A 27,181-nucleotide genomic window follows, 5' to 3' on the forward strand; every position below is an offset into this window, starting at 1 on the left:
CTTCCATTGGTCTGCCCAAAAGCCTCTGTTAAATGACTAATAAAGACCGATTCTAGAGACATTCAAATATTTGACTAATAGATTATTTGGCTGGGTATTTCTGCACAGTCTTTACTCAGACATGTTTAGCAAATGAGCAACATCTGAAATGGATCCATTTCATCCAATGAGCCAAAATAGTGCAGCTGCTCGAAAAGAACACATTTAGTTGTGTCTCCATCAAGAGTTGACGAAGAGTCTGGAAGGCCTCGTGGTATGGTAAATGCTGCTGCACGTCTTTTAACAGGTGTATGTATAAACACATCACTCCAGTTTTAGCAAATTTACACCAGCTCCCTGTAAAGTATCGTATTGATTTTAAGATTCTTTTACTTTTAAAGTTAAATAATATGGCACCCAGTTATTTAAACGAACTCCTCAACATGTATGACCCCAAAACAGCATTGAGATCGTCTAGCCAGATGCTCTTAGCACAACCAAGGTCTTGACTGAAGCGCAGAGGAGATCGGGCCTTCGCAGTAGCAGCACCCTGGAATAATCTGCCAGAGGAGATTCGTACTTCAGAGTCTATTCAGTCTTTTAAATCGCATCTTAAAACTCACTTTTTTACTTTGGCTTTTAATTCGAGTTCAGTATGAGTACCATCAGGTCTGTTTTATGTTTTTATTGTTAATTCATAGTCTTCTCATTTATCTGTATTTGTTTCTCTATTGTTTTCTCTTGTTTTTAACCGATTGTGAAGCACTTTGGTCAACACTGTTGTTTTTAAATGTGCTATACAAATACATTTTGAATAATCTATGACTATTAAACAGGATTAATGTTATTATTTTACACTAGGTAGCGAGGGCCAGTATTTTCTTTGTCTTTAGATTTTGTTAAAACCCAGTTACATCCAACACGTCTGTGCATGTAAGGCACGCAGTGGTTTTTGTTTTTCAATTTTTTTCCATTCCATCCTATTATTCATCCATTCATGAATAATATGTTTTTCTTGTCATAGGTGTTTGTCTGAGTAAAAAATGTAAAGCAATTATAAAAAGAAACAAACATTAACAAATAAATCTTCTACGGAGCCCCGCAGGGGACATGGGAGAAAAAAAAATTAGGGAGAAAAAAAAAATTAAGACGGACTTTTGTGAGATCTCGCAAAACAAACTCGGGATCTCGCAAAAGTTTTAGCCGCATTCTTCGGAGGCCGCCAGCTCGAAGCCGACCGGGAGGTCGAGGCACGATGTGCCGGGAAAGCGGTGTTCCTCCCGGCTGTAGTAGGTCTCGACCTCCCGTTAGCTTCGAGCTAGTGGCCGCCAGCTCGAATCCGACCGGGAGGTCGAGGCACGATGTGCCGGGAAAGCGGTGTTCCTCCCGGCTGTAGTAGGTCTCGACCTCCCGTTAGCTTCGAGCTAGTGGGTGTCAGATCTCCAAAAACGTCGGAGCATTTTTGCAAATATGTGATGTCTTGTAAACCGAGCAGGTATCTGACGTTTACACAACTACATTCACGCCTCAAAATATCTTAAAAGTGTATTTTGTGACCCAGAAAGAGTAATATTACAACTAAGTAGCTGCCGCCATTGTTGGAATTCAACTTTTGCGAGATCCCGAGTTTGTTTTGCGAGATCTCGCAAAAGCTTCCATGTCCCCTGCGGGGCTCCGTAATCTTCTAACCCCAAGACATTAACTTTACCTATAAGTTTAAGCTAAACAGTTCATTTACTGCACATTAGAAAAGCTGGAACAAGACACTGTTTGGCAAACCCTATATTTAGTCCCACAAATTTCACCAGTACATTTTTTTCTTTCTTTTACTGACTCAGGTCTAATTTTGAAACATAAGCTACAGATTCAGAGCAAAGTCCAGTTATGCTTCTTTGAAGAGAACTGCTCAATGACTATATTAGCACTTTTTTTAAAGTAATGAACAGGTACAACCCATTCCCAAAAAAAGGTTGAGACACTATGTAAAACAGAATTTATAAGAATAAAATAATATATTTATATTTTACTAAAAAGAATAGGTCCCGCTGGCAGTCAGTTCTACAGCCGGAGTCTAGATAAAAGCTTTCTAATCATCTTGTTTGTTGTATATCAGGGCCCTACACGTGACCCAGAGTGCTGTCCTCTCACCTTCCATTCTCCCTTCTTCTTCACCTTCTTGATAACATCGTTCATAATCTCTGTAAAAGAAAGAAAGAAAAAGAATCATCACAAATCAGATGGGCTCGTTATCTAAGCATTCACCCATCATCCTCTTATACTTATCTCTATGACCTGAGCAGAGATGTTTTAATTCATTTTGTAAGTAAAGAATACACAATCATACAAAGAAAACACAACACACACATTCATGTACCATTTCATCACAGCAAGCTAATATTCACCCTCGGATCAGACAGACTGATGACCTGTCCAGTGTGTGAGACTGCAAATATGTAAAACTCTTAACTAACAGACTTTGGAAAGCACTGACAATAAGGCAGTGAATCTGGAGGTGGCAGATTTAAAGATGCTACGATTATTGTTTGTCAGCGACAACGAGGAACAGGATTAGAAACAAGTACGTTAGATGGAGAGTTCTGTTTGAGCGGTTTGGATACAAAGTTAGAGAGGCAAGGTTGAGTTGGTTTGGACATGTGCAGAGAAATGATTGTCAACGGATGTTGAAGATGGAGATGCCAGGCAGGAGTAAAAGAGGAAGACCTGAGAGGAGGTTTGTGGATGAAGGAGGACAGAGGGTTGGTGTCATGTGGGAGGATGCTAGAGATAGGGTGAGATGGAGGCAGATGATGTGCTAATGTGACAACGAGCAGCTAAAAGAAGATAAAGACAAAGAAGAAGCCAACTCACAGACTTTGAAAAACAGTAATTTATTGAACAAAAGTCAGATTTATTGAAAGTTTTCTCGGAAGAGAGGATTTTTGTACCTTAATTATAATTCAACGGAAACTATTAATTTCTGAAGCAAACCTCCTACAGCCTGGCAGAAAGTGCATCTAGGAAAGGGGTGCACTGAAAGACGAACCAAGAGCATCATAATAATTCAAAATGTTGCATTATGATCATTTTATCTCACGTTTTTTGAATTATTAATCGCTGAAAGTTACATTCGATTAGCCACACAGCCTTTAGTGTGTATCTGCCCAAAGTTAACATGAGAGGGAGAAACGGCAAGAAACAAAATGTTTGTATTATGACAGTAAATCAATCCCAACTTTAAAAATAGACATTTTACTACTACACAACAATTTTTATGATTAATAGAAATTGTGCAGATTGGGTATGAGTGTCAAACTCTTACACCGTGAGAATCACTGGAGTAAAAATCAAGTCTAAAAACAGGAAGTTTGAGTAACTCTTGCCGTATGCTGGGATAGGCTCCAGCTCCCTGGCAACCCTGATAAGGATAAGCAGAAGACAATGGATGTATGGATGGTTAACTAAATTAAACTAAGCCTAAAATAACTGAACCCTGAACTGTTTGATTCTACTCATATGTATTTTAAAATCCAATAATGCTACTATTACAATAACACGCACCATGCATTCATGCCTCCAGTGAGGTTAGCCACCACAGATCTACATCAGTGAATGAATTCTCTCAATGATGAGTGTCTACAAAGACGAGGAAACCCATTAAAGGAAAGCCAGTATCCACTGTGAGGTTATGGCACGATGGCCCTGTTTGTGCCACAATACTGATATTGGCTTGATCAGTATGCCAACCATCTGCCAGCCGTATTAGGATAAATCCATTAAGGGTGAATTACTGTTGAACATCATGTTGGATCACAGTGCATATAAACCGCTAAGCCCTCCCGGCCCCAGCTAAAACCTGCGACCACACAGATACTGATGGATTACCACAGATTAAAAAGGGCCTGAGCAAAAAAAAAAGATGAGGGATGCAAGTGTTTGCTGCCTCGAAAACAATAAGCAGTATGCTCCTCAGAGTCAGATGATGACGCTTTTCAGACAATTGGAGAAATATGCCAGAAGTAGGATGGAAGCATAAAAATTGGAAACTAAAACCAATTATAGTATAAAAGAAATCTAGAATGCATGCAAATAAAGGTCGACTAAAAGTAAATAAGTTATCGTATGTACTATAGCTGAAGCAGACAGAGCTCAGCCTGAACCTCCTGTGAGTGAGACGAACTGTATCTGACCTCCAGTGGGACAGATGGTCTTAATATAGTAGAAATATTCTTGCTAAATGAGAGATTCCCCAACTCAGCTTCAGTCTATTTCCAGCATTTCCTTTGTCCTGTTCTGTTAGCTGCTACGTCAGCCAAGAAGCACTGTGAGTACAAACTACAACCTAAAAAACCTTAAAAAACCTGTGACTTTTACACAGCTGGGGAACCGGGGCTGTCACTGTGCTGACTAATTGCTGTAAAACACTCCAAGTAACAGCTGCAAAATTAAAGCAGGCTCCTTTTCATTCCTGAAAAGTTGACTTGTGTTTCATCCAGGAGCGGCTCCAGGCCACAGGATGAGACACTTCAGAAAACAAAGCAGGACTGAGGATATCCGTGACTCGTCCTCCCTTTTCCTCTGCTAATCTGTTTCCTCTTTTTCCTCTGATAAATGAGCTCAGATAAAAGCAGCTCCAATTATTAAGATAAATTGAATTTTTAACTGTTCTTCGTTTTCTTCCAGGGTCTAAATTCTTTAGTCCATCGATCTCTTAAACATTAATGTCGATTCACAACAAAAGCTTTACTTCAGCTCGATGCTTTAACATTACACTTTCCATATGAACATCTCTTCCTTAGATGCGTCTCAAACCTCGTTGCTGCCATTTCTTAGAAGCCCCCATTGAACCCTTTTTTGGGAGCCCTAAATTTCATTCCTGGCATTTTCCCAATTACTGTCATTGCTTTTGAAGGTAACGTTTTAATATTTATCCAGTTGAATTTAGGTTTGTAAAGGTGAAAAGGTTTGAATATGTTTGCAAGCAGAATATTAGATTAACATTAACTGCAAGGCAGTATATTGATGACATTATGATTGGAGGTTGAGCCCCCTAAAGGTTTAAAGTAATCTCCCCTGGAAGCCCTTCAAGTCCAGTATGGAGGTAGAAGAGTTATAATAAAAGAACTGAACTGAATTACTAAGGGGTTAACAATCCATAGAGGCCAATGTATTTTTGTTACCGAACTATAAACATGCTTTTTAATGCTGAGAAACTGAACATTTTAACATGGGGCTCTATGGATCCAGCACAAGTCACCTCAGTACAACAGCGTCTGTACTATCAAATCAACATCTCTGTGGTTCTACTCAGTGAAATATAGAGCTGAAAATCAAGTACACAACTTTTTCTGGATTATGTTCTGTTAAAAATGATTATAATGTTGATAGATACTAAACAACAAATACACTAATTCAATTTATCTTCTCTTCTGTTAGCTTCAGTTTTGGTTCATTTTTTTTTTTCAGTTAAAAGGATGACTAATGGGATTATCCTTCATAAGGTTGAGTGAACTGACCCAGGCAGTCAATAAAATAGAGAAGTTAACTTGATAGTGAATGGACTGCACTCTTTTCTAACTGAAGACTGAAAATAAGTTGGGGGGAGGCGTGACTGTGGATTCTTCCTTTCTGACCTCCTGATAAAGGCACAACAGGAACACACCGGTCAGAAAGAAGGGAAGGGACCTGAACAAACACAAGCAGCAGCTGTGTCAACCAAACATGCACAGAAACACATACACACACATCTCATCTCATATCCAGTTAAACAGGATACAATATAATCACGTCAGAGCAGGGACGAAAGTTCACAATTTCTTTGTCAAACTACTCAAATATAAATGAGACTATGAAGACTTTATTAAATATACAGTTAAGACATAAAACTAAAAAGACTACTAAAATATTACATCTTCAGCACCTCAGCAGACACTTGTTTATCTCATCAGGTTGCAAGTTTTTAAGAGTTGTGGCATTTTCTTGCTCTCCTACGTCATTAACAGGATTCAAACCCCCCAAAATCTTCTGCTTTTCCGGTAAAGGCTCAGTTATCTTTTGTTTATATTATTAAGCACCCTTGTGGATCAAATGTAGTTTTGCAAATTATCATAATTTGTTTCTAATATTTTTGTAATCTTCAGAAATGATTGTAATCTTTTATAGAAATCACTTTTAAATGCTTAATATGCGTATTTTATTGTTTTTATTTTTTTGCCTTTGTGTTATGTTTTCCACAGTTTTGATCAACACCTGCTGCATTTATATTAGCTATGCACACAAACTGACTTCACTCCTCACTCTGTCTTTAATAAGCAAATTTTATAGAGACCACCGCTGGATATACTGTTGCTTATTTACACGTACACAGTTTCATTTTTAGACTGAACTAAAATCACTTTCACTTTTCTGATTGGTTGCCTCTCACAAACAGAAGGGTTAACAATTAACTATAAGAAATATGTGTTTCTTATAGTTAATTGCTTGATGGGGGGGGGGGTTTCTTGAGGTTTTAGAGGCTAAAGGAAAAAAGTAAATTTTTGTTTCTTAAATCTTGAAATTAAAACAAAAAAGTAACAATTTCAACACCTTTTTCAGTAGAAAAAAACTGAAGTAGAACAAAGAAGAAGAAAATTAAAAACAAAAAAAATTCTAATGGAGCCATCTGATTGTTGAGGTTTTCTCTCCATTATTATTTATTTATAGATACATAGATAGATAGATGGGTGTGTGTAGATGGGTGTGTGTGTGTGTGTGTGTGTGTGTGTGTGTGTGTGTGTGTGTGTGTGTGTGTGTGTGTGTGTGTGCGCGCGCACTTGAGTACCTAGATCCTGAAGCCTGGTTTTGGCTCAGTGGGATTAGTTGTTTGTATTCTGACCTAATTTATAATTGTGTTTAGATGTTTAACATGTACAAAATAAGGGAAAGCATACGTCTTCTCTATAAACCCAGACAAACTGAACACAGTTAGCCATATCAAGGAGCAGTACTATGAGCAATGATATTGCCATTGTGTTGATGTACTCTCCAATCCCCTAAGCCTCGACTTGGGCTGACAGTTTCTCCCTTTGCCTCGTGGTTCTCCCACCTTCAGGGACTTTCACCTATGAGTACATGACCCATTTTTTTTCTCTGGATCTCAGCTTCACAGCAGCATCATTCCCGAGGGAATGTGACACGCTTGATCTTAAAGAGACACGCAGACAAATCAGCACGACTCACACTGAAATGCAAGCAAAGCCTTCACCACAACCCAAACACACAAAAGAAAAAATGAAACAGAGCTTCATGGTCAGAGTCTCACCATGTCATAGGTTTTGTATTTTTAAAAATCAAAGAGTTTTTGTTTGTACATACACTTCAATAGATTACATTAACCAAAAGATTAAAATAACTCAATATTAATAAAAAAAATAGCTTTTCAATGAGGCTAAATGGTTTCTATGTTCCATCTCTTCCGTACACCTTAAGCACCGATATTAACCAGATTTAACAAAACCTAAAAACACTCCATGAGATAACTATTATCTGTAAATGGAAGGAGCTATCCTTCCATTTACAGCCTCTTCAGATTCATCTGCAGTTACGTAACACCCTAAACTAGCCCCAGCCGGCACAAAATGGCTGTAAGGAAAGCAGAAGAAGAGGATTTATGACCTTCAGTGGATAGCAAGTCAGAGGTCAGAGGTCAGGAGTGCAGTTCACTGGAGCAAAATGGGGAAAAAAAAGAAGGAATGCAGGAGAAAAAAATGAAACAAAAACACAAAGATACTCGACTGGAGGTCCATTGAGAAATCTCCAGAAATCCCCCCGCCACAAATGCTATCTCGGTGGACTGATCTCTAAAGACGTGTGTGGGCATTGATTCACTCTCATGTAGTCTACACACGTGCACCTCAAAGAGTTGTCTGTCACCTCTGTTCCCCTGACAGGAGGAGTGTCTTTGTGGGAAACTCAGCTAAAAGTTACTAATGCAGTAACAAGAACATGAAAGAACATACAAAGAACTCTTCACTGATACCCCGAATTCCTTCTCTGCACTGACGCTATTATAAGCATTGTAAGCTAGCTGCTGTGCAGCTTCCAGAAATCAAATGCAGCTCTAAGCTGATACTGTCATGGTCCTGCGACCATGACTCAGTGACTTTGTGTTTGTGTTCCTTATTGTTGTTATTCTCTTTATTATTCTTGGGCTGTTTTGGGATGGTTTGTGTTTTGGGATTTTAGATACTGGGTTTTGGGTTTGTGCTCCCTCTATTGGTCCCTGGTGTTAGTGTTCCCCTGTCTCGTCAGGTTAATCAGGTCCAGCTGTGTCTCCCACCTGTGTGTGATTTCCCAGTGTCTCTTTGTGTACTTATAGTGTGTGATTTCCTCTGCTCCTCGTCGCGTCGTCTGTGTTCATACCTGGTGTAATCCCCTGCATGCTCTCCCTGCTGTTCTCCCTTCATGCTCAGGTTTGCTATTTCTTTGTGTAGTTTCTCCCAGTTAGTTCATCCTTAGTTCTGTTTTGCCATCTCCACTTTATGTTCAGTATTGTCAATAAATCACCTTCACATCTGAGTAAGTGCTGCATCTGAGTCCTCCTTTCCACTCTTCACACGGCCGCCGCCCCGGACCGTGACAGATACCTTGATCAAGGGCAAATGCACAAAACGCCACATCTGCAAAGATGTGGCACCAAATTTTTATCAGGCACTGCAGGTCAGCGAAAACCAGCTGTCCAACCAATGAATGGAATAAATGGAAAGATCGGAAAGGAAACACTACACACCTTTAATGAGAATCTGATATTACTAAACTGCTTTTGTGCAAACACACAGTGCTGACCTACTTAAGCCAGCATTTTTTCCAGTGCAGAAAAAGCAGCAGCTCTTTGTTTTCACGATCCTATAGAAAGAAAAAAAAAAGCGTGACAAGCCCTAAGAGAACATCTCATACTGATTTTATTAGACTAAGCTAATCATGTCTTACCCGTACAATGTTAAAATGATCATTTTGTTATACAACATGTCAACACATACTTGGTTTTGTATTTTTATCATATTCCCCCTCTATTCTGTTCCTAAAAAATGAAACTGATGTCTCGTCCCTAATACAGCATCATCATTTCTATTATTGGATATTATATCAGCCTTTATTACTATAAATCTGTGGTTGAAATAACTGTTTTGCAATAATTTTCTCTTTTTGCATTTCCTTTCCTTTAGTCCAAGTTCAGTCAGTACAAGACTGTGGCAGGTTTAATTTGCTTTACATTAACTTATTGTATTTGAATCATAATTAAAGTTTAGGAAAATCAGCTTGAATAAAACAATATGATTTCTCTATTTTAATGTTTAACGTATTTTAACTTCTTTTTTTTTTTGCCATGATCAAATAGCCATAGTTAAAATGTGTCTGTTTCTCTGGGAAATTGTGAGATTTTTCTCTTGACCCATTTTGTGACTTCGTGCAACATTAATAATATTTAACCTAATTTCATCCAACCTTTGTCACAAGATATTAATTCTAGTTCTATTGCAGAAACACAAGTGCAAAAATTTAAGAGAGTAACAAGCAAGACAAATTAGGTTTCCTGCACTCACCAGAGAGAGAGCTAAGAAGATGGTATATATATATATATATATATATATACATATACACAATTTTTTTTAATCCTCCTACAGTTAATTTAACAAATTGACAAATTATCATGAAGCCATGCCATCTATATTTCTTGTTTTTGTTTACATCGCTGGAAGAGGAGAGCATCCAGGCTCTGGTGCTGTGGCGATCTTCCATAAGAAGATATTTCTGTAACGTGGTGTTAAATATGTCTCCACTGTACGTGTGTATATGCATGTAAGAAAAGGACTGAGTGCTGCCGAGAAGAGTGGGAGGTAGAGGATGTCTGCCAGCTCTGACACAGCACTCATCCTCAGCAAAAGAGAACGGAATTCATTAAGATTAAGAGCCACTGTGACCCTGCATTACACAGCTCTATTTCAGCCAGCTCTTCATGCTCTATTACTGCAGTGACATGACATTTCAGAGTGTGTGTGTGTGTGTGTGTGTGTGTGTGTGTGTGTGTGTGTGTGTGTGTGTGTGTGTGTGTGTGTGTGTGTGTGTGTGTGTTTTACAGACGCCCAGGGGCTGCAGGCACTGCGTCAGACTGGATCCAGACGTGTGTGTGTGATGCTGTGGCTCAGTGATGCTTCCATGGTCAATAGAAGGCGCGTGTGTGCAAATATGTGCATAAAAGTCCTTTTCTATTTCACCTTCCTCCTTCCTTTTATTCACACTACCCCAAACAGAGAAGAGTAAATACAACATGCTTCCAGAAACTTCCAAGGAAGAGTGAACTGACTCTGTTTGACATTTTGGGATGTGAGTATATTCGAACTGGAGACAAAACACTTCCTAGCTTTGCTTTGAAGTCTTTTAGCTCTCCATCACACCATTTCTGAACATATAGCTGGCGCAAAATTGATGTAACACAACTGATAAACATCAGCCACTGCCATCAGCATTGTCAACCTGGCATTATAATACATCTGTGCATCCCTACAGCACGCAGCCTCTTGAGTTACTTTTTAGTTTGTCTTAAAAAATAAAAGGCAACATCAGGGCTCATTTTTGTATCCATTTTGCACCCAGTGGAGCAACAAATTTTAGTACCGTTTCATTTCATTGAGCACAAACAGACGGAAGAAGTGACAAGTGAATGTTTTGAGTGGTAAAAGCAAGCAAACTGGCGAAACGTATATCAAAAATGGTTGCCTGGCTTGCTAATTACTTGATAAAATCTCACCAAAAACTACATTTTTTGATCAAAAACCAAAAACCATTTTGAGTTGTCACACCACTGAGCAGCACAATTTTATATCTTCTGACAATAAACAACCTGATAGCTAAAAAAAAAACTGCAGGGTCACCATTGTGACACACTGGAGGAGATCCTTGAAATGATCTAATAAGAGCAGCAGCAGCCCTGAAAACAGTCTGAAGGCAGACAAGAAGACTACTTTAAAAGGGAGTGTGGTTACCACAGACATAATAGAAAGATACTGAAGTAGCAAGTTTCATTAATTATCAAATTATTATTATTAAATCCTTTTTTTTTTAAATGAGACAGCCACATGATAAATATCACATAATCACAAATTAAGAAAATGTGTGCATAACTAGTTGCAGACAAAGAACCTGTTAAAATATTCCAGTTAAATCCAAAATTGTAACTTTGTAATCTTTTTGTAGCTCGTTCTATTCATATCCAGTTAAGTATTTGAATACAGTTTTTCAAAAATCAGTCTGAACAAGACGTACAGTTAATGCTGAAGCGTCCTGACATTGTAAGTCCTGTGTTTAAATCAAAGGCTCAGATGTAGGCAGGCAATCTTTGCAGCAGAGGCTTGTAAATAAACATCATAAAATGCTGCTCTCTTCAGTTCGCTGAGGAGTACCACCCCACTTTTTCATATTAGATGCAATAGTGAGCAGATACAGAAGCATGCATATGACCAATGTCACCACAGTCAAGCACAGACTGAATTGTGGATTATACACCGATCTATTTGTATTTATTTCTATAAAAATATCCAATCTTTGGCATCAGTTTTCTTGAAAGGTGTTCCACATGATTTTTCAAAGTGAGTCTAGCTTCCAGACACAGTTCCAGAAGACTTGAGGTCTTATGCTACCTCAGTGTGCCACTTTCTCTTTTAAGGAGGCTGTCGCATTAATTAAACCTGAAATGGCTGCATGGCGATGACGAGTATGTATGCTGGTGCCAGTCAAACAAAGTGGTTCACAAACGTTTTCTGGTGCATGGTACTTCAGAAGGAAAAAGAAGTTTACATCACACATCCCGGAGATTTTATCCATTATAAACAATAAAAAATGTCTAATTTTGCTTTTGAAAGACTTTTCCGGTTCACATGTCAATATATTCCTAGTCAAGATACTGACCCCATATTGCTCCCATCCATCAGAGTGTGTGTGCGTGCCTGACAATGTTAGAAAAAGACCTGTATGAATTTGTATGTGCGACTGGGTGAATGGGACATATATTAGAAAAGGCACTGTATAGGTAACGTTTAACGTATTAGCTGCTAAAACTTTTGATCACTTTCCCTAACAAACTAAATCATTCAACTTCCCTTTTCATTTTTCACCTGGTTGTCTGTGTGCCACCTCTGGGGCCAGCCCCGCAGTTTGAAAACCACTGATTTAATAACTCTCCACATGCTTTACAAGCCAACTTTGAGCACAAATGCACAGGTAATGAGAGGTGAATAAATAATTGTAAAGCTGTCTATGGTTACAGAAATATTTCAAAATTAACTGGATTTAAAGGATTTAAACAGTCGTCTGGTGATGTAAATTGATTCCAAGGTCAGTTTCTCAGTATATTATGGTATTTATCATGTTACACAATAACATATAAAGTACAGCTATGAAGCATTTTAGCATCTGCTTGAATGACTGAATGAAAGGCGGAACATTATTTGTCTGGGTCAGCAGGTTTTCCTTGAAAACCTTCAAAACATAATAAAACCCACTGCATCTGACCCCATAGACATCACCATAAAGTATATAGCTCAAATACAGAACACTGCCTCGCTCTAAACACTGCGTTCCTTCAGTTTGAGCAGCTCATCTCTTTCTAAATGACTCAGGTCACTGCTGACTGATGAGGTCCTCGTCACTCAGCCTTATTCTCCTTCTGCTGCTCTCTGGCACTGATGTTCATATACAGCCATGAAACGGGGAGGGTGAAGCTCAGCTTGCTGCCCATCCCCCCCCCTCCCTTCATTCTGGCTGCTACATCAATTGCTGCAGAGAGAGAGAGAACGACAGAGAGCCCGCGATGGTGTCACCCTCCCTCTTTCACTCTCTGCCCCCACCAATCACAGCCCTCGCTTCACCTTAGCCAAACGTAGAGCAGGTGTTGCCTCCCTGCGTCCTTGTCTTTACTGGGAAACATGCACGCAGTGTTTACATTGCTCAGGAAAAAGATGATTCACTCGGCCTGCCTTCAGCTTTTCACAAACTGGGTTATGCAATAGCCAGTTACAGTGTTTAAATAATTAAAGAATGTAAAACACGCGCAGATAATTGGCATATGAAGCTGCATTGTGTAATGTAGTAGGGCGTGCAGATGATATCATTTCTATCAAAACTCAGTCTTCTGGCCTTGTATTAAAAAAAATGTAGACTAACTTACAAAAATGCAGGTCTGGGCTGAGCTCAGCCACAGTGCAAACATCCAGCATCAGGCTCAGAATACTTTTTATAATTTAATACTGTACTCTTGGATTCAAAGTAGATGTGAAGTTACTGATGATCGAGGCTCCTCTTTGTGACAATGCACAAATCCTTTCACTTCATGTCAAAGAACAGAAAAATATACTAATATATATATATATATATATATATATATATATATATATATATATACACTAATATATATATATACACTAATATATATATATATATATATATATATATATACACTAATATATATATATATATATATATATATATATACACACTAATATATATATATATATATATATATATATATATATATATATATATATATATATAGAGAGAGAGAGAGAGAGAGAGAGAGAGAGAGAGAGAGAGAGAGAGAGAGAGAGAGAGTGTGTGTGTTTAATGGGATGGGGTGGGTGTGAGCCAGAATTCTGCAGCAGCACCAGTGAGGCAAATATACCTTAGAGCACAGCTGGGTGTAGCTTAAGAATTTTCAGATTCCAGCAATGTCATGACCAGAAAGTGACACATTAGCTCCTGGTACAGAGCAACTGTGTGGATTTGTATTAGTGAAATGTGACACCGAATCAATACTATGAACAACAGACGCCAAATGAAGCAAATCCTGCAGCCGGGGTAGGGCACGGTACCAAAAAAAAGAGGAGAGAGAGAGAATGAGCAGCTTGGTGTAAGAATTTAGGGACGAACTGGATACATGGCTTCACATTAAGACATCTCTATCAGGTTTTATGGGCTCGTTCCTGAGCCTTTCGACGACCACTAACACTTGCACCCAGTTGAACCTCCTGCGCCTCCACCATAGTCAGGCCTGTTTCATCACAGCACACCTACCGCTAGAGCACCAGCCCAAATGTAATGAGCCGAAATGACACAATCGGATACTGAACCTTGAGTTAACAGTGTCCTAATGATGCAGGGTTACACAGACTGCCGGTGCCGCACCGACTCTACTCAAAGGGCACGATGACTAAAAGCCGTCCGCGGAAAAATATACAAAAAATGCGGAATTTCTTGCGCAGCGCCAGTTTTAAGGCAACTTTCACGACTCTGGTGCACTCCGCCATTAACGTGAAGCGGAGCATAGGTGGTGCTCTCCGGCTGAGAAAGGGTGTTTTACGCAGCTGAATTATGCTCCATCGGATGGGGTGAGGCACTGCTGCAGTCGGGGAATCCCACGGATCGAGACCGCTAATCTTCATTCATTTTGCAATAAACAGCATCGCATTACATTGTGTTGGCTATTATTAGCTCGCCAGCGTGTGAACAGTACGTGCATCCTGCATGTTGTGGCACAATATTCAGGCAGAAACAGATCGGGATGCAGCTCACAGGCAGAGGCAGATTAGTCCTTAAATAAACGTAAATTGTGTCTAAAAGGGGCGCACACGGGCTTCATTACTCTGTGGCTTCTCATCCCACCGGAGGAGGATGCCAACATCTTCTATTAGTGGGCTAATCATCGCTTGTCAACAGCGTTTTATACGCTCTGTCGCTTGAAATGCAATTGCGCATCCGCGCCGCAGGAGACCAACGAGACGGAGCAGCCTCTGCAGGGCATCCAGTGCTTCCTCACTACACCTCTGCGGTTTACATCGGGATACAATGGAACATCACCTTCACCGTTATCATCGTCACCACTCAGATGCACTAGCAGCCACCCGCATCCTGTCCCCCCCGCTCCCCGGCCCTTTTCTTTTTAAATATATACTCGCTCTCTGGCATATACACAGCTGAATCGGGGTGCAGCAAGACCATATCCCGCACAAATTCTGAGCACCATAAATTAGGAGAAAAAAAAAGTCTTACTTTCGCCGACCACCGCCTTTAATCCGATAGGTGCCATGATGCTGCCTCTGAGTGCTGGACCGACTGATTACCCTCTGCTTACTCTCTCTCCTCCTCCTCCTCCTCCTCCTCCTCTCTGATCGTGTCACACCGCTGCGGAGGAGCCTCCACTTGGAAACGTCACTGCGTATCCTTCCGCATCATCCACACTGGTGATGTGCGGACGTTTGGCTACAGCTGTGTGTATTAGCTCAAACTAATTCCTACTAAAGACATTTATTTGTTAAGCCTTACCCGCTCATTTGTCCAAATAGAATTTAAAGATTCCTGCAAAATACCCTTGTTTTTCACAGAACCTGAAATAAATACATGATAAGAAAATAAAGTAACCCTTCATTTTTAAACAAGTTTTAATGCATATAACCTTAAGCAGATGGCACAATAATAGATTCATAGTTTTATATACATAATAATATAGTGAATCATTACATTTATACAGGAAGACAGTGATGTGCAAAAGTCTTGTGTCATTGATTTAGTGAAATGTGCAAACATAAATGGTAGTATAGTATAAGACAAAAACACAGTATACACAATTCTAACAAGCTTGAAAGTCAATATTTGCTATGACCTTGCAACTTTGTTCTTCATAGACTCTTAAAGATATTCAAAGAAAGCTTGCTTAAGTAGTCTTCAATAATAGTTCTCCAGGCTTCTTGAAGGGCATTCAAAGGTCTTCTTTGGATGTTGGCTGCCTTTTGACCCGTTCTCTGTCAAGATCATCCCACACTGCTTTAGTAATATTGGGGTACAGGTACCAAGCCAATCCATGACTGATAGAATCAATATTACTAGATACTCACTGTTTACCTTTGATGACTGCCTCGTACATACTAACGATGATTTGAACCAACAGTTTGAAATTTGGATTCATCACTCCATAATTTTCAGTCTAGTTCCTTTGCAGTTCATGCACAACTCAGCTTTTCCCCTTCTTTAGGAATGGCTTCTTGATAGCCACCCTTCAACTCTGGCCATGTCTAATGAGCTTTCAGTGAACGGTAAATGGATGAACTGAAGGACAAGAAGTATCTCTTATCGCCTGTGTCAGAACCTGAGAGCAAGAACAGGTCGCTAGTACCAAAGTGTCTAAAGATACTGTTTAAAATTGGTTCTTTGCCAAGCTGTCTGTTATGTGTAGACACTGGTTCATCCCCTTGAGTTGTGGGCCTTTTTTACGCTTAAACCATTCATGTTGATTCATCAAGTTAAAATTAACGTTTCAGAAATGAGGTATTTTTGTTTCTTTGTTCCTTTTCCCCTCAGAGTAGCCTATAAAAGTTGTAAAAATCAATGGGGACCACAGCAGACATAAGTTCTCAGCTGTTTGACAAACTGCATTCATAAACTGTACAGGTGAGATGCAAAGAAGACCAGACAGGTTTTTTTTATTAGAACTAATAAACATAATAGTCGAAGAAAAACTGGACCATAAATTTATCAAAAGTACCGGAACACTCAGCACATCCAGTAAGTTCTTAATAATTAAATTAAAACCTACAAAAAGACACAATCAGCACATATAGTTCATTCAGTTTAAGCAATGTTTTCACTAAAATGCATGCTCACAAAATGTTGTGTCTCACTCCCATTTCTTATTGTTGCATTTAAAGCTCTATTTGGAAGATCCAACCATGCAAAATATTAGTTTTTGCCATTTGTTAAGTGGTCTTAAACTTTTGATCAAATGGTCCAGTTTATTGACTCTAGTAAGCAGATGTGATGCATTGCAGTCTCCTTTTATGACACTTTTACTTCACTTTATTTTCAGCTAACTTTTGGAAGTTGCAGAGCTTAATTTTCAGCCTTCATTGCTGATAAAACCATAAATTCATAGACTGTTTCAGCAGCATTAGAGATCATTGCATAAACGTGAACAATTTAACATCCAGCATTTTAGATGGGTTTTTTTTAAAGGATCAACTCGCTTACTGAAATATTCAACATGTTTGGAAGAGCTGGTTTGGATACTGGCCTGCTTCAAAATTATAGTAAAGAAATATGTTTTCCACAAGGGGGCAGCATTTATCTGTGTGTGGCAAAATGCTACTGGGTCCAACCATAGACTCGCTTTCAACGTTGAGCCCAAAGCGCGCACTTCAAAGAGCCTTTAGTTAATTTCTCCTGATTTTTAATCACAATATAAATATCATGAAATCATTAAAAGAAACATTTTAAAGAAACTTACTAATAAACGCACTAAGGTTGTATTTTTAACATCTGTCAAGTTTAACATTATTAAGTTTGCTGCTACAAGCAGACACTCTCGCGTACAGTACGCACTGTGATACTCTTAAGCTCCTGGTTCTGGCCACACCCTTAGCACAGCCGACTGAACACGTTGGACCAGTGATGACTCCCAGAGGGTGTGTCCCGCTGCTGTGAAACGCAGCACTGTTCACCAGCACGTCCTCCTCCTCCTCTTCCTCCACCGCCTCCTCCTCCTGTTTTTTAGAAAAAGCTGAAGGCGCCCACACTCAACGCACCAACGCCAGAACAGTGCTCCTCTCTAAGGGGGGAAAGTGAGAGAAATTCCCAGAGGGTTTGCCCGGAGACTGCTGGAAATTTTCCCCTGGAGTAAAACCTGCCGAGTTAGGATACTTAGAGGATATCAGAGGCTCTCCTGTAACCATGGGGGACGTGGTTTCCTCTCACCTGGATGAGGATAGGCGGGAGATGATTACAGGTAAGATGAGTACCGTTGCGCGTTATAACAATCTTATTACAGAGTTTTGACCATGTTGTTGCCTTTAAGAAAATCGATTTATATTACTTTTATCATCTAAACTGCAGAAATCAAGTATAGACGGTTACTTTTGTGCCACCGCCTTGTAGGTGTGCTTTACTTGAAGGCTTCCCATGAATCTCAACTCCACTGCAGCCCTGTTTCTTAGAGATAATAAGTAGGTTTCCGATGTTGCAGCATGTTTGTATAAGTTATGGACTGACTGCTATTTAAGTCTCAGATTGCTCCACAGAGTGAGCTGGGCAGCAGGTCTGGGCGTCTATTAAAGTCATGCGAGTAGAAGAACAATACAAAGACTGAGATACTTCAATGGATATAACGTGATCCCTGTCCTAGAAGTAGCTTGGTGATGCGTTCGAGTATCAAAACCACTTCAGGAATTTGGGAAAAACTAGTGTTTTTTGTTTTTGTTTTAATGCATGGAGTTCAATCTTCCAGACTTGTCATTTCCTAAAACTTTTGTATCAGGGTCATTTCAGCCTCAGCTGGGATGCCCCTTTAGTTCAGGGTTGTAATCCTGTTTGTGTGCATACGCTGGCAGAAGTACTCCTATGAGGAAACCCAGAATTATTCTCTAGAGGCTCAGGCACCGAGTGTGTTTGTTGGATTTTCCTTTTGTGAGCAGAAATAGAAAAAAAAGTGGGAAGAATCACCCTGTTAGAATCTGGCTGTTGTAAAAAAAAAAAAAAAAAAAAAAAAAAAAAAAAAGGTAGTTCACATATAAAAGGATAAATATCAAATGTAACTTCTCAAATATGAGGGGTTTTGTTTTTGCCTTTTGTGTGACTTTGGGGGTTCTGGCCAGAGAAATACATGTTTTCTGCTGTCTTATACTGATCCAAAGTTGATCCAAAGATGTGTGACATTCAGAATGAGCAGAAACTGGGCTTTAGAAAGTACAAGCAAGGTGTTCAATGTGAAAGTTCTTGACCTTAGGAACAAAGCAATCTGGTCTTACTGGCTTTTTGGAGCCCTTAGCCACATGTGCTGGTCTTCATTCTTGAAAGGCGCTCAGTCAGGTATCATCATGTGTCATAATGTAAGGCTTGTTAATGATAAAATATGTTAAAACTATAAAATGTAGGGTCCACATGACTGTGGAAAGCTGCGAAGGTAGAAAATATGACATTTAGCTACATGCAGGCCTTCATCGTTAAAATACGCGAGTGCAGTATTTCCTGCTTATGAGTCCACTCAGAAAAAGATCCATATAAAGAGACTAGTCAGAGGGAGAGGGGAAGATAACAAGTGAAGCAGGTAGAAACATGTCACAGGCCGTCTGACTCTCACACACACCCCTCTCTGTGTTGTTCCTGCCAGTATCTTCTACAAATCAACACAGTGAAAACACCCACGTCAACAGAAGACAAGTGAACACCTGTGCATGTCTTTAAAGAAAAAAGAAAACTTTCTTTTTATCCAGGTCCCACTTGTCGATGTGTTTGCACCTTTTAAGTTCGTGTGTGAGACAGGGTAAAGACCAGTCAGCGTTTTTGAGTCAGGAATCTTGTTGTGTCTAACTCCCACAAAGGCAACTACTCAATGATCTCCTCCCCTATAGGACCCACACAGCAACCCCATGTGTGTGAGACACATGCAAATCATAACTGCCTGCTGACCCACATGTTCACCCATCTATGGTCTGCTTAAGGCAGAAATAACCAACAGACTCAAACCTTGGCCTAGATATGTGCTGCCTACTATCAAACCCTTGAAATATAAGCGATCATCCTCAAAGAATAAGTTAGTAGATTAATCGTTTCACAGCAGGTTTTAGATAAAAACAGCCAAAGAATTAGAGTCAAATCCAGTCAGCTGTTTCTGGTGATCAGCTGACTTTTCTGGATCGAGTCACAGTGTTCACCTTTGAGGAGCTGCACGTGTTGCTCTGAAATTTGCTACAAATGAAATGAAGATGGTAGCTTTGATGCTAAACATTAGCATGACAGCATTGTTACTTGGAACAAAAAAAAAACTGTTCAAAAATAAAGTTAAAATAAAAAAATGTATTTATATTAGAGATCAATAGAAAAAGAACTAACACTGCAGTAAAAAAGATAAGAAGCTAATAGTTAAATTCAGCAACAAAACATGAACTTTGCCATGTGAGTGACACCGCCCTCTTTTGCCAACATGACGCAAAACAGGTAATTATAAAAAGGGACAACATGCCTAACTCAGGCACACCTCAGACTGTTTGTGCACACGGTTTTATAAATCTGTTGAAAATAATGTTCACGCTCATGTCTGCCTTTTTTAGTTTTATTAGTATTTTACCATTTTTATTCATCTACTCACCTATCTGGCTAAGCCTTTTGATGTTAAACAGTGGATGATGATTGATGATGACGACGATGACTGATAATGATTGATAATGATAAGGATTGGTGCTTGATGACGACTGATTGTTATCAATCATCATCAGTTGCTGGCAATGATTGATGATAATGAGGGTTGGTATGACGACTGATTAATGATAAGTGGTGATGATTGTTTTCTTTCTCTCCCTTCACAACAAAACTGTAAATCCACTCCTATAAAAAATGCACAATTTGGTTTTTAAGCACCGACAGAATTCATATCCAACTCATCTTTATTAATCATACATTTATTCCATAAATATTATATTTGCCTTAGGAAATTGTAATTATTCTAAGAGAGCCATGGTATTCAAAGAATCCTGAGCTCAAACCTTGGGCATACTAGCAGAGGAGAACTTCCAGTTGGGAAAAAACTTCATAAATCTTATTTTGGAACAAAGTCAGCAAACCTTTTAAGCCTTCTTAAATCATGTTTTAAGGGTTGTTGTATACACACAGTTGTTATGCCCCAGTGAGCCTGAAAATTTAAGTCAATTTAGATAATGCTCCAAAATAGCTGCAAAGAAGTGCATGAATGCATTTCAAGTTGGCTGCAGTTTCATTACTTATTGCCTGAAAGAATTTGTCACTGCAAACTGCTTTTCCTTTGCTGTTCTTCGGTTTTCCTACTTGGAAAGATTGTGGGCCCTGCTGTCCTTTGCTAATCTTAAGCCCACTTCAGTGTACATCTACTGAACAATGCCTTTTTGTCTGCAGTGTCCTTCTGCCATCAGTTCCTCCATGCTCTTGCCTACTGTTATTTGTTATTCATTACAAATGCACTTAAAAAATTGAAGGAATGAAACAAAGGTTTACATCAAGGTCATGAATCTGGGTTATGGGCTTAAGATTTTAAGTAAGCATAGGAAGCACTGATAGAGAGTCTGTAATTCTTATACAAGAAAAAAAAAAGAAAGCTAAAATATGTGGTTTTTTTGTTGGAGGTATTTGTGATAAATTACTTTCCAGCTCAGAGTCTGAAGCTAACCCTAACCATTTCCTGTTTCATTTAATCCTCTAAAAGGACATGCAAACACTGGAAAATACTTAAGTATGGCGTATAAAAAGTACCAGAAGTTCCATTTTTACTCTATTCCATGATGTCACATGTAAAGTAAATAGCAAACAAGAGATGGAGGAGGGTTGTAACAACTATAGCACATGGCTATACAGTTTGAATGAGAGAACCGAGTATGTATTTTATGATGTGGGCTTTGTTTTAATTTCTAAGTGCTCATTTACAGCTTCCTAGTCTGCTGATTTTGGCTCAGCAAGGCGAACGGTGGAAAGTACCAACTCTCTGCAAGTTTGCAGTGGAGGCCACAGTAACCGGAGCGTAATCTAGAGGAAATTTAGCCAGGATAAAGAGAGTTTCCATCCAAAATCAGATATCCTCTGCATTTTTTCTGAGACTAACTGTTCTGAAGGCAGACCCTGTCTGATAAACCCACCGAGGATGAAGAAAAAAATCCTTCAATAAAAGGAATGGAATGACAAACCTGACGAGAGATTCAAAGCCATCGTCTGGAACAATTTAAAGTACTTGCTGATGTTTAGTTTTTCCAGGTGCCTCGCTATCTTGCAGCCCCTTAACCTGCCCTCCCCTCTCATCCTGGTATGTCATGGTGTTTTTAAATGCGTGTCCCTGTCCCCAGTCTCCTCCGCATTCCCTCCATCTATCATGTCCTGTCAGCTCTTTCCTTCCTGCTCTCCCACTGCAAGCTGGCTCCCTCCTTCCTGCGTCGTTCCTTCCATAAACAGATCATAGTCAACACTATATGCTGCTGAATGAGCCAAAGACACTGATCAGCTCGAACACCAACTCTTTTCCAGCATTAGAACGTGGGAAAAGCCTTTGTCCCCTCCAGCAGCTTCTCAGTCTATTTATTAGGAAGCTGAATGACGACAGATAACAAATCTCGAGGATATGTGGAACACAGAAAAGTCTTTCAGCAATACCAGGAGGCTTTGCTTTTATACAAACAAGGACTTACGCTAACAGATATATTCAGAACTTAATAATTTGATATATACAAACGATGAAGAGAAAGCAGCTGCCATTTACTGGAGCCTGAGCAAATGTTGTCAGGTTTTGGTTTGTCCAGAACCTCCAAACTGCATTAACAAATGTGCACTGTAGTCTGAAATGCTCAAAGAAGTTACAAATGGTTCGTTTGTGTAAACTTAAATATTCCTTTTAGAAATTCAAGTTTGAGTTTAAATATCAGATTTTGAGATGACTTAAAACAAGTTAAAGGATCATTTCAGAGTATTTTTTCTACTGTATTGTGCACTTACCTAATAGTATTTTTTCATGAGAGTTGGCATTATTTCAAGTTATTTGCATAATAAATTATGGACGTTGGCTGAAATATAATGCATGCTCTTTTTTTTTTTCTTTTTTTTTTTGGCCTGTCCCGTTTGGCTCTTTTGCCATCAGAATTGTTGCCTAAAGGCAAAGAAAGATGCCCAACGGATTTACTTTACCAAACTGACCATCCCAGCCTTGCCGTAATGGTCCATTTGATTCACCTTTTATTGTTTATTTTATTTTCACTTACTGAATACGGGACAGACTTGACTGGGGGAAAGAAGGGGAGAAAGAAAGAGGGAAAGAGAAACAGCTGAGAATAGGGACGGGGGAGAAGGGCAAAAGACAAAAACCAACAGAACGGGCAGAGAAAAAAAATGCATATATCAATCACCTGGATCACCTGCTGAGAAAGAAAAAAGAAAGCAAGCAGAAGAGAACAAGAGTAATAGAATAAACAACATCACAATGATATATGAGAATATGACAGTAAATACTAAATGTTAAACATTATTGTGCAGCACATAAGATCAACAGAACACAGTGTGCTTTGAGGTAGGAGCCAAAAAGGGTGTAGTTTGTGGGTGTGATCACCCGTGTGTACACCTGTGAGCATGGACGCGCTTGTTTTTTGTTTTTTTAAAAGGTTCCTTCATGTAATAATCTGCTAGAGGGTGTGGGGGGGCCACAGCCCCGTCCTCCAGGGCATGAAGCAGGTATGGAGGAGATCAAAACTCCAGACATCCAGAGGCCCTCAGAACACAAGAGACCAAGGAAGACCAACAGAGGGGCAGCTGCGCCACTGTCCCAGTAAGAGCTGAGGAGAGTCCCAGATGAGGGCTCACTCAGCAGCCGCGGAGCAGAAGCCAGGGGGAGTTGCAGTGACGCGCCCGTGAGCTCCGCCGGCAGCCAGCTGCGCCTGAGTGACCGAGCCCCAGGCCGAGAGGCCGGGGGCACCCCACCTCCAAAGTGGCCCGAGCGAGCCCCAGGCTCCAGGCCCCGATAAGCGGCCGCCAAGGAGTGAGCCGGTGTGTACCTGGACGCCCATCCCCGGACACAAAGAACCACCAACGCACCGATGTCTGAGGGGGTCCGCCACTGGCAGGGGAAGTGGTGGTAGGGGGAGATAGGCCTCCAAACCTTGGAGGGCCTGAGATGTCCCCAGAGAGGTGGCGCCTGACACCCAACCTGACATATAGACACAGACATACAGGCACACACAGATACAAACATCCATTCCCACCCTCATGCTCTCATATGCACTTACTCCACACTCAACCAACGTGGAGACAGACATAAAGAGACGCTGTACACACGATCACACTCCCCAAGCGTACTCTACAAACCGGGTCTAGGTGCCCCCGCCCTAGACCCTGCTCCAGCAGGTCGCAGAGAATGGGGGTGAGAGAAGACTCCGAACCTCCCTCCACCCGCTCATTGTAGTGTTGATGCATGTGTGTTCTAAGGTGCATTTAAAACCCAGGAGGGCATGGAGCTACCTGCCAGAGAGCAGCAGGTAAGCGCATGGTCCCTCCTGCTAGCCCTCAATGTCTACGTGTATTTAAAATTGAGAGGTGGGCAACGATGCCAGGGGTGGGGTGTACACCCTGATGGTACTTTGGACTCCGTGTATCGTGCCCACCCCCAAGATCCTATATGTATGTGTAATGAGAGTGTGAGTAATGTGAATGTCTAAGTTGTGGGATAAAATTGAGGCAGAGGCAGCCAGAAGGGGACAGAGGGGGGGGTAGCCTCCTCTGCACCCTGGTGACATACCCCTACTCCAAGGCCCTGCATGTGTGGGTGGTTGTGGTGGAGCAGGAAGAGGGAGGCAGCTGGAGATGGGGAGGGAAGGAAGGGAGGGGCAAGTGACCCCTCCCTGGGGCCAGCTCCCCCGCTGACCCCAGTATAATGCATGCTCTAATATACAGTGCTGTTGCTACATTTTGCTCTCAAGTTACTCAGGTTGAGTCATATTTACATTTTGCAAAAGTTTTGATTCACCAATCATTTCTTCATAATTTGTTTACAGTGAGGCAGACTTTCTTGTAAATGAATGTGATCTTGAGCAATAGCTCCCCAGGTTCTCTGAAGGCCTTTCAAAGTTTTTCTTTGTTTTTTCACTCATTTTCAGCCCAGTCCTTGTACCTTATCATTGTCAGAGGAATTTCTTTCCTTTATTGTTGTTGATAACACTGATTGTTCAAGCACAAAAGCAGCTAACAGTGTTGTGTCTATATGTAACAGACAACTTCGTAAAGGACGAGTTTTAAATTGTATCTTTAGGCATTTTATTACTAGTAGCCTGTCGCAAAAAGAAAACAATCAAAATAATTTATTCCTATTTCTCTAGTTGAATCTATGAAAGATGCCGAAGATGACAGAGCAAAAGAAATAGTATTTTTCCACCAAGAAGGTGGTTCCCTAAGAACTGTAAGCCAAAATTCATAAGGAAGGGAAAGTGGGAGAAAAGGCTGAGAAACCAAGTTATGAATTCAAATTTGTCATCAATATGTGCAGAGGAGGTCAAAAGAGAGGTGCAACAGTGAGTTTCTACAGCCACCTGTAAAACACGGTGGAGGCTCTGTACTTTAGACAGTGTTGTTGTGGAATTATGAACACAGAAGAGTACCATCAGGTTTAGATCTACTATTCAACGCCACCTGGAAATCATCTAATCAACAGCAGCTTTGTTTTTCAGCATGACAATGACACACAGTGTCAATGCACTAAAAGCATATCTGGGTAGAAAAAGTGCAATGGAACATTATCAGTCATGCACTGACCTCCCAAGAGCCCATAATTAAAGCCCATAATTAAATCCTTGCAATTAAAGCAATGTGGGAACATCTCGACAGAGGATGGAGCAAAGGGCAGCCAACATCCAAAGGAGAGCTTTAAATGACCTTCAAGAAGCCCGGAGAATTATTCCTGAAGACTACTTAAAGCATTTCAAAGGCAGCTTTCCTCAGACAGTTCAGGCTTTGTTGAAGAATAAAGGTGGTCGAACCAAATATTATGAAAGCTACATAGTGTAAACTAAAAATACTTTCATTTATTCATCATAACTGTAGCTCTTTGTTCGTGTTCCTCCTTTTAAAGGTTTGTGTGTGTAAAACCAATATTTCCAGCGATGCAGTCGTTCCATAAACTTTTCTTTTGATTGATTTGACTTTTCTTTTGTCTTTTGATTTAAATGTAACATAGTTTAAATTCAGTACGATTAAAATGAAATTGAACAAAACAAAGTGTTGCTTTAAAATTTATGTAATGACTGAAGTAATACTTCAGCTGTGAGTCTGTTAGAGCTTCACTTAATACAACGGTTTGTGCCGATCATACATGAGAGGTACCTCTTTGTTGAGCTTTGCCTGAGAATCGCTATCTCAAATGTCCACTTTACATTTTATTATATGGGAGTTTTCATAAAGAACCGATAGCAGGAGTAAAGGTTGAGGCCTTTAAATAAGCAAGTGAAAGAGACAGCGTGCCTTCACATGAGAACAGCAGCTCTTTATCTAACCCAGTTAATTTTTGACAATGAAATTTAAACTGCAGCACTGGTGACTTTTGAAAAACATGCTTGGAATAGAGTGAACCAGTCTGTCCTTTCAGGAATTTAATTTCTTTTCTCTCTGACTTGGGTTGCCAGATTCAAAATAAAGTATTAAGCATTTAAGTAGTATAATTAGGTCAATTTCTGACTTTATAAATCTCTAAAGTTACCTTGTGAAAGAAAACTGCAGAACTTATCTTTTGTCCTTCTACTATAAGACATAAGATAGATTGTGTTAATCATGCACTGGTGCAGAAGACGACGCTGATTTTGTGTGTGTGTGTGTGTGTGTGTGTGTGTGTGTGTGTGTGTGTGTGTGTGTGTGTCTGTCTCTCTCCCCCTGCAGCTCGGACCAGAGAATGGATGAAAGAGTTCAGCCAAGTGTACGAGCAGCAGTATGCAGTCGCCCTCTTCAACAGCGTCCGCTTTGAGATAGAAGGAGGAGGAGGGACGCAGTCTCAGCTGCTTCACAGAAAGGTATGACACTTGGTCATTCAATGGGAAAAAAACAAATAAAATAGTGGCCTCCACTGGCCCCCTCAGACCCCCTCTGTTTATATTTCTGAACATTTAATAAAGCCACAAGAGACAGCCCGGTGGAATAGAGCGTGGAGAGGTGGAGGTATGCTCTGGATAGGAGAGGAATAGAAGTCAGTAGAAGCAAGACAGAATGCATGTGTGTGAATGTGATGGAGATGCGTGAAACAGTGAGCCCTGTGGTCAACCATCCAAAGCAACAGACAGTGCTAAAGAGATGAAGAAGAGAGGAGAGCACAGGCATGGTGGAGCAGGTGGAAACGAGTGTCAGGAAGGATATCAGTAAAAGTGAAAGAGAGGTTTACAAGATGTTAGTGAGACCGGCCATGACGTGTGGTTTGGAGATGGTGGCACTGACAAAAAGACAGGAGTTAAAGGTTTTATTGGGAGTGAGCAGGATGGACAAAGTAAGAAATGAGTACATCAGAGTTTTGGCATTGTTTAAACATGCACACAGGCGGGACAGCCAACAGACTTTGATGATGCACACAGTGCATGAATGAGGTCATCTTTGGGAATGTACAAGGACATTACCTAATGAGCAAGCCCCCTGCTTTATTTCTCAGCGGTCTTTGTGT

General features: G+C 40.2%; 2 protein-coding genes across 6 annotated transcripts in view; one reads left to right on the plus strand and one right to left on the minus strand.

The window, feature by feature from the left end:
• stxbp1a (syntaxin binding protein 1a) overlaps positions 1-15,189 on the minus strand; it is a 40,117-nt gene extending 24,928 nt beyond the window's left edge. For all 5 annotated transcript variants that reach the window (XM_085413514.1, XM_085413512.1, XM_085413513.1 and 2 more), the window contains exons 1-2: positions 15,055-15,189; positions 2,128-2,177 (exon numbers count right to left, since the gene is read on the minus strand). In XM_085413514.1, coding sequence (XP_085269640.1) covers positions 2,128-2,177; positions 15,055-15,091 — 87 coding nt within the window. In that variant the 5' untranslated portion in view covers positions 15,092-15,189. The remainder of the gene's footprint in view (positions 1-2,127; positions 2,178-15,054) is intronic.
• A 2,318-nt stretch (positions 15,190-17,507) lies between these two features.
• Positions 17,508-27,181, plus strand: part of niban2a (niban apoptosis regulator 2a) — a 30,702-nt gene continuing 21,028 nt past the window's right edge. The window contains exons 1-2 of the mRNA XM_085413515.1: positions 17,508-17,779; positions 26,413-26,543. Coding sequence (XP_085269641.1) covers positions 17,725-17,779; positions 26,413-26,543 — 186 coding nt within the window. The 5' untranslated portion in view covers positions 17,508-17,724. The remainder of the gene's footprint in view (positions 17,780-26,412; positions 26,544-27,181) is intronic.

This window comes from Rhamphochromis longiceps, linkage group LG7 (assembly GCF_057381845.1).
Source record: "Rhamphochromis longiceps isolate RC_006_pf linkage group LG7, R_longiceps_female_GT1.1, whole genome shotgun sequence".
Lineage (NCBI taxonomy): Eukaryota > Metazoa > Chordata > Actinopteri > Cichliformes > Cichlidae > Rhamphochromis > Rhamphochromis longiceps.